We start from the raw sequence: 15,312 nt of genomic DNA, 5'->3' as shown, positions 1-15,312 counted from the left end.
TTTAGGGATGCAGAGTTGCAACAGGGCCCCGCCAATCACCCCTGCACCACCAGGCCCGGGCCAGAGAGCAAGGCCTGCCCAGCGCCGCAGCTGTCTGTGAACCTCACCACCACAGCCGAGGCCAAGACCCGCTCCTTCGCATGTAAAAGATAAAAACCTGGGACCGGACGGATCCTCCGGCCTTCTTTATCCCAACCCGACAGTCCATCACACCAAACAACCGTCAACGTGCTCCCAAAGAAGCACACTCCTGTTTATTGTGCACGGAAAAAAGGAAGCAGTAGCATTCATATTTTCAGTATACGTCAGATTAATAGATTCACATGCGTAGGATGAGGCACATTATACCACACCCAAACCCTGGACCTTAGCTGTCTTACATAAGGAAAGAATAAAATAATCTTTTATTTTTTATAACCCATGAGAACTGAAAACAGCTTTGAAACTTCCAGGATATACAGTATGTTACTATGGTCTCAGTAGATATTCCAGGAGTGGCACGTGTTTTTGCAAGTCTGTGATATGACATCAATGTACAGTATGTTTTGTGGGGCTAGGTTTATAATATTGTGATATTAATACGATGCTGCTTACATTTGTAGGATAACCAGAGAAGCAGTGCTAGGAGGATCTGAAGAATGGTCTTTAGCACTGATGGGATAAAATGATCAGGGAAATTATTCGGGATAGGTAGAGAAAAACGTCGTTCAATCATTGCTATGATGAAGATGTAGACGAAAATACGGAGTCATAGACATAGATCTTAATGGCAATGCTCCTTTGCTTTCTGTACCTTTCCTGTACGGCAACTGACCATTCATTCATAAATCCACAGACTTTCTCATTTGCCTCAGGACAAGAATTGTGTGATAGTCGGTTGTTTGTGGAGTATTCTAGTGCACGTCGCATGTGTTTCGTGTTTTTTAATCCGTTAAAAAAACAATGACTGCGGACATGCAATTATGGCAATGCACAAATTCGTTTATCCGTATTTTGTGAGGTAATCTCTAGAAGGATCTCGAAGTGTGCTGAACCCCAGCTTGCGCAATTGATTAAGCATCGCAATGTCAGAGTGAAGGCAGTCCATATGCGTTTCTGTAACCTTCAATGAGAACATGCTGGAAGTTCACGCCGGCTCTTCCTGGTAGGAGGGTCCAGCTGTCAAGCTAGACGGAGGAGGGCCTGCGAAAGTCCTGGAATTTCTTGTTTTGATTCAGGACTGTGAAAGTTAACCCGGGATTCTAGAAAGACGTGAGGAGAGATGTTAGTAGAAAAAAAAGGAATCTCACCTTTTCATTCTAGAAAGCTCTATATGCAGGATTGGATCTGCAGGGCTTTTTAGGATTTTATTTCTTTCAAGAAAGGTCGTCTTCACCAATCACTGAAGACTTCAGCGCGGCCCTCATCGACCATGTGACTCTTCACGCCGGGCGCTTGCAGTCACTTCATCTTTACCTTACAATTTACTCGTTCATCGGGCAGGCACTTGGAAGTGTTTTTTTTCCCTTTCGGTTCACAAAAAGACATACCAAAAAAACCCCCCAATTGTTTCTGCTCTTTCTCCTTACAAAGAGCTCCCAGTTTTGGGATTGTGCAGAAGGGGTCATCGGATTTTGCTTGAAAAGATTTACGTAAATTAAATTAAAGAAGGTACTAGTAAGGTTCTGCACAGGGATGAAATGTGAGGACTCACCCAGTGTTACAAAGTGTGCGATCTATCCGCTATCACTGTTAAGATCTATAATATCATCTCCTAGTTGGACTCTGGAAACGAAAAGCGCACTGTTGGCTAAATTTCATATTAGCGGCATAATTCGAAGGGTAAGAAAATGCGGTAATCAAAAGGTAAAAAAAGATGGGATTGTAAGCTTTTTGAGCAACTTTCATAATGTAAACGTTTTTGTTTCTGCACTGTCTAAAATGCTGATAAAATGCTGTTTTTGTTTACTCGTACCTTTGTCTTTATTATTTCATTAAACTATTTCATTAAACTTAGCTAGGAAAAAGATATAAGACCTTATTTTTGTCTAGACAAATGTTTAGACACGTTGTAATGTTTTTTTTTCTATTAACCATACCAATACTTTTGATAGATACGTTAGGTCCCAAATGTACTTTAATTTAATGTACATGCTCTTATCAGTTTAGGAAAAGGTCGTAAATATGCAGTTCTGCTCTTAAAAGTAATGCTCTTAAAAAATAGTCAGGATAACGGGGATAACGTTATCGTCACTGGATTTTTAAAGGCGTGGGACACAAACATTTTCAGGTTTTCCCTAAAATCATGAAATATTTTATCTCTGCCACCCTTTAACATTAATTCGCCTCATGAATCTAATATAATAAAGTTCAATGCGTGTATTTTCGATTTATTTTATCCGTGTTTTACGGTCTCACGTTTTGGTCGTGATGTTGTCAACCTTGGTTGGCCACTAGGAGGCGCCATCGGTTCGCTTTTTGACGCAATCTGCACACGTTATCGCACTAAACTGTATCACACGCCAAAGTAACAAGAGTACAGCAACACAACTTCATTACAAGAGAAAACAAACGTATAAAACGAGCGCTTATTAACCTGTTTTGAGGTCATATGTGGGTTGTTGCGTGTGATTATCCACAGCAGGTCAATATAAGCAGAGACGTAAGTAAGTCAAAGTCCATAGCAGAGCATAGTGATTCATCCGGACCAAGCTTATCCTAGTTACCTTAGTGTTAAGCGGACTAGGATCATGTGACCAACCCCCAGCCTAAGATGGGAAATGGGTTCATCCCAGGCATTACTCCCTATGGGAACTATGGGTAAGGTACCTGGCTGATGGGTACAATAGTGTCTGCATGGGTGACTCGAACCCGCAACCTGTCAGTTATGAATCCAGCGGTTTGTTCACTTCTTTACGCTGTTCCCCTTCAAAAATGGAAAAAGAGCGTGTTTTATTTGAGAGCCCAGGGGCGTTGATGCCGTTGAACGGGATATAAGCAATCAGGCCTGCAATCCCGATGTCTTCCCTCACGTTGCCGCCTAACATGTAGTGTTAAAGAATAAAGAAGTCCAAAAGTGTCAAGTCCTGTCTCTTGTACATAATCCTGATAAGAAACATATCAAAGACTGGGTTACGAAATCGACTATCCTCCATTCGAGATCGGATCATTTCTGTCAAATCTGCGAACCGTCTGGATGTTCAGTGAAGGTTTTCCCTCATAATACATTTAATTAGTTTTATCCTTGTTTTGGTACTGGAGCGAGCTACGGTTCTCTCCCTATGTGCCATTACATATTATTGTTATATTTTTATTTAATTTGTCATGGATGGACAATCGCGTTGTTTCATTTTGAAAGACTGGTATGCTGGAGACTATACCGATAAGCTATATGTTAATGTTAAAAGCAAATAATAACAAATAAAAAATACCGTGAGTCGTATATAGATCTATATTATATGCGTACACATGTTAATACAGTGTGTTTTATAACAAATACATAATGCATTTTTACCCGACAACGTGTTAGCAGATAGCACGTTTCCAGCCCTGTAACGTGTGAAAGACATCGTCACCAGAAACTGTGTGAATATTTTGAAACTCTCATGCGAGTTTCTCTTTTCATTGACCCTTCGTGGGTGATGCCCTTGACAGCACTGCGGTGTGAGCGCTGACCAGCGATGGCCTCCGGGCGCAATCCACCTCCGCTCTTACCTTGACGAGCCCTGTGACCCGCACTCCACATGCTATTTTGCAATCAAAGGAGGAAGCACGTGAATTCCTGGATCAGCTGACGAACCAGCGCCATGCGAGTCGGCTCCGCGGGCGGCAGTACGCATGCTCCGTGTGTAAGATCCGGGCTTGGGGCAGGATGAATGCTAATTTTCAAGATGGCGGCGGAGGGAGGAGGGAAGGAGATGAACGAAATTAAAACTCAGTTCACCACCCGGGAAGGCGTCTACAAACTCCTCACTCACTCCGAATATAGCCGCCCCAACAGGGTGCCTTTCAATTCCCAGGGCTCGAACCCCGTCAAAGTCTCCTTCGTCAACGTCAACGACCAGTCTGGTAACGGCGACAGAATCTGTTTCAATGTGGGCCGGGAGCTATACTTTTATATCTACAAAGGCGTCAGAAAGGTAAACAGGACGTTACGTTCTCCAAGCCAACGGCTCTTATAGCATTAATGTTTGCTTTTAAAGTAGAGAAATAATGGGGTATAATGCGGCTGCAGTGCGGCTGACGCAGCCAAAGTGACACCTACCTCCAGTTTGCTTTTCGCCTTTCTTGTTAAACAGTTGTGGTATGCACTGAGCTGACAGCTGAAAAAGGCCCTGTTTCACCTGCTTTGGAATGTGCATCTAGCGTCCGTCATGGTCATATATAGACGAAGTAGTGCACAAATGTGTCTAAACTTGCGTGCGTGAACTTCACGGTGTCTGTGCTTCAATCGTTCGGGACGTGACGTGCGGCGACAGTCGGGTCGTGTGACAGATCTGCTCAGTTAGCTTGTATGTGAGGTGTCACGCAAAGCAGTGGATTTGTCTTCATTTGGTTACTTGTTTCTCATTTTCTCGGGGTTGATGTTTCATTTGTAGTTGATTTCACTTTCAAAGGCGACCCTGTCTTGCGGAGGCGGTACACGAAGCAGAACTATATGGTAACTTAGTACGCCTAGCGTGCGAGCTGTTTTGTGTATCGCTTGAATTTGCCGTGACCGACACGCAGGTCTCTCTGGTTGTGACTAGGACAGAGGCGTAAGGGGAGACGTTAATGATCTGAATTCAATGTGTGAAATCATGCGTAAGGTGGGCGTATTGTAAACTGTTAAACACTTTCAGCCTGGATGAGCGGAGTCGCTGTTCGACGCAGTATGTAATTTCGGATGTCAAGAGTACTGCTTGGTGATTATTATGTGGCTTAAGTGTCCTATCAGACAACCTTTCGTTTCTTCGGCAATTTTGAAACCCTTCGTTGAGGTCGGTATTGAAAATGTCTGCTCTGATCTCTGTAGAAGGTTACAGATTTTATAGAAAATCACACTGTTTTCCCACACCGTGAATGTACTTGGGGGTTATGGTAACTCTGGGAACACGGGTAATTTGAATGTCGAAGGATTAAAGCCACGCCTTATGTTGGAAAGTCATACTGGACATTCACTGTGCCCATATACCCAGTAAAGCTGGCATTGCTCAGCAAGTTTGCAGTGTCATTGGAGTATGCGGGAATGTTTCACTTTTGAGAGTTGAGTGTAATGCATTTATGGAGTGGAGGGTTGGAAGAGTACTGCTGAAAGGATATTGTAATTTAAAAAAAAAACACCTCAGGTAATAACCCCAGATATTTAAAGACAGTCTGTAAAATCTGTTTATTGAGATTTGTTGAGAACACTGCAGTAGTTCTCAAATGTTGAGAAAATGTTAAAGGTTCAAATTAAAGTGCTTCCTGAAAATGTCTAGTTTGATTAAAATGGGAAAACTATGGGATTACACTTCACTGAACAGCTTAGTATTTAATTGGAAACCTGTGCTAGGCTGTGTACTATATCCTGCTCTGTCCTGAAGTTTATTTGAATGCTGTGTTCTTGAGTAATGTGCCTCAAGACTTTCAGTAATACATTCCAGAGTTGACACTATCCCATTACGTGCCTTATCTGAATTTCCTATATCATCCTGTTTTTCATCACAATTGTAAAGTCTGGGCTCTGAAAATACTGTTCTAAAGCTGATGGTGTTCTGTCTGCTTGTTCCTTCTTTGCTCACAGCTTTATGATGTATTTTCTGTGTACCCAGAATCACTGTCATGATTTAAAACTACTCAGCCCAGTCTGTTGCACTTCTTGGTAGCACAGTATAGACAACTGTAGATGCTTGATTTACCCTTGGGTTCCTAATTGTTAAGAGTCCGAATGTCTATCTGGGTGAATACATCAGTGTTTTCTCTTATCTTTTAGTCAGTACATAGTACATATTTCATTCATATGTACATGTATAGCTAGATGATGTTTTGCATTGTAGTGTTTGTCATCCATCACAATGCCTATGACTCCCTTATTGTAGGACACTTAGTACTCAAACACATTCTCAGAGTGTGGAGATTTTGCCACTGGGTGGTGGGGGTTCTTCATGGAAAAACTCGTCAAATGCTTTGTAGTCTTGGGAAGTGAAGTCTATGCTGGTCTCTTTGCATGCAGACAAAACTTTATGTGCAAGTTTCTTTGCAAGTAATCCGACAAATGACTTTACTAGTGACTCCCTCAGTAGCAAAACTGTGAAATCTATTACTATTTGTCTTGACACTATGTCCACTTAATTATACTAATATATTTTACAGTTAAGAATTAATAAAAAAAACTGTACAAACAAGTCTATGCTTAAAGTGTACATATTAATATGTATGTCTTTAACTGCATATGTTGCTCACGCAGTTGCTGTTTAAAGTAGCAACTCTTATCGTTGGACATATGGACTTCATTCTCTTGCAAGAAAGCACATTTGCAGATCTCAGTGGAACCTTTTTTTATCTAAGTGAAAATGCTGTTTTTCCTCTTGGATTATCTTATTAAAACTATAAGAATGAGGAAGGATTTAGAGCTATATGAACTCTTCAGTTTACCAGTGGGACTGATAATGCAGATGACCAGGTGGGTGAAAGTCCTCTGCCTGCACATGGAGTGCACATTTAGCAAAGAGACAGAGGATACATGCTGCCAGTCGCTCAGTAAAGGCTATGAGAAACATGTGGTTACTAATAGTAGTGCAGTATATGTCCTTTACAGAACTAACTAGGTTTGTAACTTTTCAGCTTTAAATTTCTGTCAAAGCCATGTTTCAAGTTGCCTATTGTTCTTATTTTAAAAAAAAACATTGATATACTGTATGGTTTTAAAAATACATCTTTCATACCCATCTGGCAGACTTGAAACCATGGACCTGTGATTCATTTTCATGCTTTAGTTTTTGTTGAAAGAGTTGTAGGGATATCTCTTGTTCAATTTTGTAGAAAAATATATTCTAGATTTTAAACTAAGATGTAGCTTAAGACATTAATTCTGTCAACTACTTGAATAAATATGCATTGAAGTGAAACAAGAGTGCATGTTGTGCCCTTTTCAGTAATGAACCTTATTTGAATTTAATTAGAAGATGGCTCTGGATCACTAAAACCCCAATTGTTTAACCCTAGTTAAAAAACAGTTTTAATAATCCAAACTTCATGAAGTGTGAAAAATGGATAATTATTTCATACTTTTACCGTGAATCTGTTTAAGTTAGTGGCTACTAAAAGTGTGATTGTTCTTTGCAGACTAAAATATTTCTGACAGCCCTCATATAATGTTTTTTTAATTTTCAACCCCATATATACGTGTAATAAGTGGGTAGTAGGTTGAATGGTATAGGGTCAGCTGCCATAGTAATCTATAGTGCCTCGTTCTCTGCTGACTGCTGTGGACAAGTTGACTATTTCTAAGAAAAACATTAACGTACTTGTAAAACAGCTTTATTAGAGTAAAGCTCTATACTCTGCAGGTCTCAGGCTCTGTAGATAAAAAGAGGGATAGTGGTTAGTGAACTCTTTGTTGTGAGCTCTTTTGGTTCTTTGTTTTTTTATTTTTTTATTTCAGCATTTTTTAAAATTAAAAAATCCTTCTAAAGATTGCTCTATGTTCTTTTCCATGCTGTGTCAAGTCCAGTTTGAAAAGGGCTCTCTCGTATAACGTTTCATTCTGTCTTGAATGTTTATATGTATATAGTTACTTACTAAATTATTTGATTATTTGGCTCCATATCATGAATTACTTAGCAAAATGGTTTTAGAGAGAGTGTCATAACTGTTTGTTCTTAAAAACACTGTATTTTTATAGCCATTGAAACTGTTTGTGTGTTTTCCTCAATCTGGATGCTGTTTTGGCTCATTTAGAATCAAAGGGAGTCAGGAACAAGTTACCCAACCATGTTATTGAAGCTGATACTTTGGCTTCTTTCAATAAACAGTAGAGATTGAGATTGAGATCCTCGGATCATTTAGTTACTGCCAACTAAACGAGCTAAATGCGCAGAATAGCCTTCTCTCATTTGAACCTTAATATTAACCTTAATCTGTTTGGGGATTAAGAGTGGACAACTAATCTGAATTTACTTAATGTTAAACGTTTTGTAATGTAATGCAGTCATCACTTGGAACTAAAAATTCCCACATTTTGGTCATTCGGATCCGAATTTGCTGACCTTAGTTTGATCCTAATTACTCTAAATTGATTGGATGTGTGTGTTCAGCTGTTTCTCTTTTAAAATTTTCATTTTTTTCCTTTGTCATTAACTGAAGTGGTGGACCACACTTGAAGTTTTTTTTAATTGAAGAATCCCTTGATTCCTCTTTAATAGTCTTAATGTTAATTAATGATACCATTGGATGTACAGTAGGTTTCAGAAACATTCTCACTCGTAGAAGAGACTTCAGACTTAAAGGAACCTATTCCTTACATTATTTCATGAACCTGATGAATATTTAAGGAATATCTCCTTTGTTATATTATCACTGTGATGTGATTTGCCAGTCAATTCTTAAAGATTATGGGCTACATTCAGTGTTCTTGTTTCTTGAAAGTGGCTGTAAACCTCCTGTTGTATGAGGTATTCTACTGGCAACATTTATCCCTAATGTCCACATCCTGCAGAATTTGCCCCATGTATCACCCCTAGCAGAATACTGTCAGTTCCCTAACAAATGCCTGGAAACATGATCTAACAGAGCAGAGACTAAAAGTATTTCAAAGTTAAGGTTTAAGGCAATATCGAATCAACCCAGGCTCATGTAAGGCACATGACTCTTATCAGTTCTGGTGAATACATGGTTAAAACTGTATACCATGAAAACTGCAGCCATGCAGACTTGGGAAAGAGAGAATAGTTTTTAACAATTAAAAATTTTCCGATTTGTTAATGAATAAGTGCATGAATCAATGGCACAATTATTATTAAAATAAGATTTCTGATTTCAAATACCTTATATATTTATGTGCCTCCTTAAGATGTAAGCAGAAAATGGCAGAAAAGTAGAATATTCCTCTGGTGTAGCTGCTGTTTGTTATGAAATAGTTCTCAAAATGTGATTGTATGTTTGAATATGAGTTTCTTTCATGGCGTTACTGGTAAAAAATGGAACTTTCAATTTACTCTGGTGTTGCAAGCAACAGTTTGCTACCATTTTTGTTGCCTACATATTTGTACCACTGGCTTAAGGTTTTCAGGATCCCTTTTGAATTCCAGTGTTGATGTGGTGTAGTGCTCTGCTTCAATATCCAGTGTTCCTTTATCACAAGTCAATAGTTTGTAAAAACATTTAACACCAGAAAGGGTTGATCCATGTTCATTATGTTTGCATCCAGGCTTTTGTCTGAATGGGGCCTGCAGAGCTGATTTGCTCTTAACTGTTGGAGTTGTGATTGGATTTGATGGCTAATGAGTGGAGCCATTAGAGAACTTCACATGAGATGTGCATTGTGATAGTAAATTAAATTGAAACACATATTATTGCTCCAGTCACACAGTTGCTGTAAGTTACTATAATAGTTTTGTTTTCTGTCTGTGGTGTAATAAAACCGTGCGGATGGAGAAACGTTTTGACGAGGAAGATTGAGCCCTTTTGCAGCAGCTTCATTTTAGACACAAACCGATCCAGAACTACCTTTCTTTAGTGTAAAGGTACAAAGGGACATCTACAGTATGGATTGTATATCACCGTCCTTTAAGAAAGCTACTAAGATTGTTTCTGCTGTAAACAAAATGTTGCTTTCTTATTTATGAACCACTTATTAACTTGGATTAGGGTTTTCTGAAAAGGTTGATTTTATTAATAGGAGATGATGACAGTCAAATTTCTAAGATTCCCCTCTACAAATGATTTCCTGGTCTCTTTGTGTCAAGTCATTCTCAGAAATGTAATTAAAATAAGCACACTAGTTAAAAAGTTGAAATTATAAATGGCACTCAAAGATTATGCCAAATATGTTATCCTTTGAGACATTTCCACTTTTAAATGGATAGCATTTTACTTTTCGTGAGTGACAAAATGTATGATGCATTTTTCAAAAAAGGAAATTTACATCTTCGTGGGTGACTAAGATGGTTGAAATTTAGTACTTCCAAGTAATTGAAAGACAGTTACCCTCCCTCACTCAAGATTTACAGAATTATTTCTTTTCACAGCTTGCATGCTTCCATAGCTGCCTTTTCTAAATTAAAGGTGGTCCAGTCTTAAAAATCATTTTTTGATGACAGATACCAGATTTTAATGCTGGTTGATCATGTTAGTAATAGCAATATTGCATGTAACATTATAATAGCATGTCATATGATTCATATTTCTCAAGTTTGTTCATTATAGTTATTTAATTTTTCACTTTTTCAGATTTTTGATGGAAGTATGAAATTATTTCTTAGAGAATACACTGGTTTTTGAACAACCTCTGTTTGATTGTGCGTGTTCATATGGTCAAATAGATCAACTTTCAGTATTTACTACAGTACAGATTTTAAAGTTTTTTTTCTTCATTAAGATATCAAATGTTAGGATAGTTCTTTAAGGAACTGTGCTTCCTACTTTCAGTCGAATTATTCCTGTATTTATGTAGCTATTGAATCTGTAATTGTAGCTCCTCATCAGGTACACTGAAAATAATGAGGTACTCCCAGTCTTATTAAGAATATTCCATGGAGTAAGAATACCTTAAATTATTTGCGAATGATTTTGTTTCAAGGTGAATGATGAAGCAGCAGTATCACCATGTAGCCTGATATTGTCAGATTTCAGAAGCTCAGCTTAGTCATTACTGGATGGGGAGACATTTAAGCTTTAAAGGACATCTAAAGAAGCAAATTTAAGTGGCTTAATCAGTTAAGTTGGTGGTACTCTTCCATGAAGGATCATAATTTCCAAACTAATGCCACAGTACGGTGACTAGGGACTCTGTCATAGGAGGTGTCATGCTTTTTTGAGTGTGTGGTAACTAAAGATTAAATGGGTGCTGCACTTCAGTAATAGATCTGGTAAATATCTGTGCAATTAAAAATCAGCATGCACTATATATGCATGACATTATTATGTTTCAGGATTACGTTAATCTTTGATTTTAATAGCATTTTAACTATCATATGACCTACCACATAAAACTATACACAGGGTATGTGGAATGTGCCTCTTAAAAGCAATCTAAAGATTTTATAGTCAAAAATCTGCTTTCTTTTATTGAAACCTTGTTATTGTTCTCAATTGTTTTATGTGCTGAGAAACTATAAGCAGCACTCTTTCACTAGAGATAACATCTCGCTTTCAGTTTTTCTAGTGAAGTGTCCATTCATTTCTTCTCTTGCTGCATAGGCTTTGGTTTTTGAAGGTTAAATCCTAACCCTTGTCTGAAAACTGTAAGATAAAATTCATATTGTAACTTTGACATTTTCCAGCAGAAATAAAATGAGTAATTCATGAGCTGCAAGAATAGTAATGCTTCAATTTCGGATATAACTGCATTTCCCATTCATCTTTGCAGCCTGTTTGTTTTATTCCTGTTTACTTATGAGTCATTTTTCTTGTCCCATATTTTGCTCTTTCTGTAATTTCCGTCTTGATTGCACCCTTTGCTAAAAAAAAAATAACTTTCCTATCTAGAAATAGATTTTTATCAATAGATACTTGTCATGAACATTCTGTTTAGGGAGTTTTTCACAGCTCTCCAACAGTGTCCTCTTCCTGATAGATTTTAAGTCATGCAGCCAAACTGACCACGTAACCTTTAAGCCTGGGTTTCCCAAGGGGCTCATTCAGAGCCCACTGTGAGACCTGTGGTCTGTAAGTCACCAGAAAGAGCCTGGGCCATATCTAATATGAGCCTTCATTACTAGTTTAGCACAGTTGGTGGAGTAATAGTGAGATAACCCAAGCGGCCAGCAAGTTATGTTAGAGAGAGAGAGAGAGAGAGAGAGGTATCACTCTTTCAATTGGCTACACCCTCCTCTGTAGCACGGTGGAGCTTATAGTGTTGTCCAAAAATGAATGACTCTTGACTTGTCTGTGTCCTCATTATCCCTTTGCAGGACAAGACCATGGCCCAAGTCCTATAGAACTGGAGGTTCTAATTCGGAACTGTATTAAAGTGATGGACAATTCCAGTTTTATAAAGATGTGCTATAGACTAGTACCTTGGATTGCAATTGCCAAGGCAATTAGAACTTGGGTTTAAGATCAAGTGACTGCTTCTTCCAGTTCAGGTTCATGGGGAAGCCAGAGCCTATCTCAGCAAGCAGCTGGTGTAAGGCACTATACTCCCTGCACGGGAAGTCCATCACGGAGCACACACAGACACACATGCTCAAACCAGGGCCAATATTTGCCAGGACCCAGTTAACCTACCAGTTTGTTTGTAGACGGTGGGATGAAACTGGAGCACCCGGAGGAAACCTACGCAAACAGGGGGAGAACTTACTAACTCCAAGCAGATAGCACCCCAGGTCCAGAATTGAACCCAGGGCCCCAGAGCTGTGAAGTTGATATGCTAACCACTGTGCCACCCTTGGTTTTAAGATGTTTATCCTGGGATTTGGTTTATACTGTAGTATTAGGGCAACAGTGTGAAAGATTGCTGGATAACTGTTGAATATTTTGGCCCCTTCTAGTAAGTACTGTATAGCATTCTCTTTATACATGCTTCAGCTAAGGATATGACAGTCTTGTTGCTTTTGTTTGTTTTTAAATATTGGAGACTGGAAGCTCAATAATAGGACCATGTATTTTATAATAAGGACAAATGGTAGAATTTTTCATTCCTGCAGTTTTTAGTCTTAATCAGTGGAACTGAATTCTAAGTCTAAGCTCAGAATAGAAATGAGTATAGTGTAATTTAAATGGAACAGTTAGGCCGATTTCATCAGTTTTATTGCAAGCCGAGGTGAATATATGTATATTGGGATGTTAAAATATGTAAACTATAAACACTGTGAACATTAGAGTCCAGATGTTTGTAGACTGAATTCCTGTGTGCAAAACGACGGAATGAAAAGTAATAAAACACCCCTCCTGTAGCTTTGTGATTAGATGAAGAGCTAATTATACCAATAACTTCATGAGAAATGTAGACCTCAGACAGATGTCCTACCCACTCTGCTAAGAAAAAGCAGTGCAAATTTGTAACCACTTGAATATGACTTAAACACAGATTTGTGGGGCTGCCTCTTGCCATAGAAGGTACATGGAACTGATATTTTCATTTTGAATGGAGTTATGAGATAACACTGTTAGAAACTATTACTGAATGATATAGAGCTTGTAGTATTATCCGTATAAGATAATCCTGTATATGTGAAGGAAATGTTTGTTTTCACTTCCTTTTATTTTTTTCCAGGTGTCTATGAATATTATCTTATTGTTACGTCTGCTTTTTAGTGATTTGTGATTTTGGAAAATTCAATTTAGTTTGATTGTGGCTTGTTCTGGGAAAAAAAAAGTCACATACTGTCACATACAAAACTTTTCACATACTGTACTGTACATAAAGGGCTGCATGGTGGCGCAGTGGTTAGCATTGCTGCCGAACACCACTGAGGCCCTGGGTTCATGTCTGGACGTGGGGTGCTATCTGCATGTGTCTGTATGCTATACCCCTTGTCCGCATGGATTTCCCCTGGCTGCTCCAGTTTCCTCCTACACTCAGAAGACGTACTGATGGGTTAATCGGCTTCCAGGGAGACTGGCCCTGGTGTGAGCGCGCGTGTTGGTGTGGCCTGTGACGGTCCTGTCCAGGGTGCGTCCTGCCTTGCTCCTGTTGCTTGCCGGGATTGGCTCCAGCTCCCTTGTGACACTGTCCCAACTGGGATTTGGAAGAAGTGGAAAAATGGATGGATGGATTTACATGCATGACCTTTTAGATATAGATTTTAGATACAGGAAACACAGAATACTCCTTAGATTTCTAATGCATAAGATTCTCAATATAATAATATTTTCTTTTCTGTAACTGGAGAAATAGGTAGCATGTAAAGCAACAGATATTTAACAAGCTGTCACACCTTTACCAAGACAATGGTAATGCGTTATTGTAGTGTGACAAATCTCAGTATTATTTCCTGACGTTGACTAATATTTCACTCAGTCTGCTGTGATGTAGAAATTGCAAATTTGCATAAGATAAATGGTGGGTTTGACATATTGGTGTCTGAAAAAGAATCAAAGTTAATATATTCATGGGTGCAAAGAAAGTATGTTAAAGTCACTATTTGTTTGGTGGATTAAATAATGATGTGCTGCCTGTTTCTCTTCACATCAGAAATGCTGATCAGCTCCTTGTTCAGACTCATCTGAAGGGAGCTTCCTAATGTTTGCTCTTGCTTAATTCTCAAGACATCTCTACTTCTGATATAAGAAAAGCTTTACGGTTTAGAAATTCAAAATGTGTACCTTTGCTATAAAGGGATAATAGTGTAATGTTCATTATATTCAGCTCATTATTATTGTGTGATTGTGGTGCAAAGAAACAGAAAACAGGATGTAATTTTTGAAACATGACATTAGCATGTAGAAAAACCTGGAGATCATATACTAGAAACTAAATGGCACAGTGACAATGAAAATCAGAATTTATTTTGAATTGCAGGTTGTCTGTATCTTGTAAATATGTCGAGTATCGCCAGGAAGGACTCCTCTACAACATTAAAGTTGTGGCAGTATTCAGATCCTCTCCCCTTTGTCTGAGTATGAGTACTGTCTGTAATACTAGTACTAAATTAATTCTGTATATTTCCTATTCGGGTCAAATCAGAAGATTGCACTATAATTGATTCAAAATTGAATCAAAAAGGGAATGATAAATGCCTCTTTTGTTGTAGCAAATTTTCTTCTTTGCTACACAAACCTTGTGGAAAGGTATAACTAATTAGTGCAGTTTGTGTGTTGTACCCCACAAGCAGCAGGTATTTTCAGTAGAATATTGATCCAGTTTATTTATCATTTTCTTATCTTTTGCTTCTCATATTCCCTTTACAGAAGTACTTTTAATAGTCTTTCTTGAGCCACATGGCACACATCAGCTCTGTTACACATTTGTCTGATGTCGCATCACGATGTGCTAACTAAAATTATTTATTGTAATCGGAATTTCAAATTCCTTAAGAGCACTCAATGCACATTTGTTTTTAGGTATTGTACAGTTCAAGTCTAGAGACTGTCACAGGAGCAGTGTAGAAGTATTTTTCTCAGGCCCGTAATGCTTTTTTAACTTTTGTAATGCTAATGTAGCAGTTTTAATCCATTACATTTGCAATATGACTGAAATTAAAAGGAAAT

General features: G+C 38.4%; 1 protein-coding gene across 1 annotated transcript in view; it reads left to right on the top strand.

The window, feature by feature from the left end:
• Nucleotides 1–3,808: 3,808 nt before the first annotated feature.
• wdr20a (WD repeat domain 20a) overlaps nt 3,809–15,312 on the top strand; it is a 34,212-nt gene continuing 22,708 nt past the window's right edge. The window contains exon 1 of the mRNA XM_088924817.1: nt 3,809–4,118. Within this exon, the coding sequence (XP_088780943.1) occupies nt 3,855–4,118 (264 nt within the window). The 5' untranslated portion in view covers nt 3,809–3,854. The remainder of the gene's footprint in view (nt 4,119–15,312) is intronic.

This window comes from Atractosteus spatula, chromosome 9, assembly GCF_055471065.1.
Source record: "Atractosteus spatula isolate fAtrSpa1 chromosome 9, fAtrSpa1.hap1, whole genome shotgun sequence".
Classification (NCBI taxonomy): Eukaryota; Metazoa; Chordata; class Actinopteri; order Semionotiformes; family Lepisosteidae; genus Atractosteus; species Atractosteus spatula.
The sequence above is the reverse complement of the archived record's forward strand: the minus strand, read 5'-3'. Positions and strand labels throughout refer to the sequence as shown.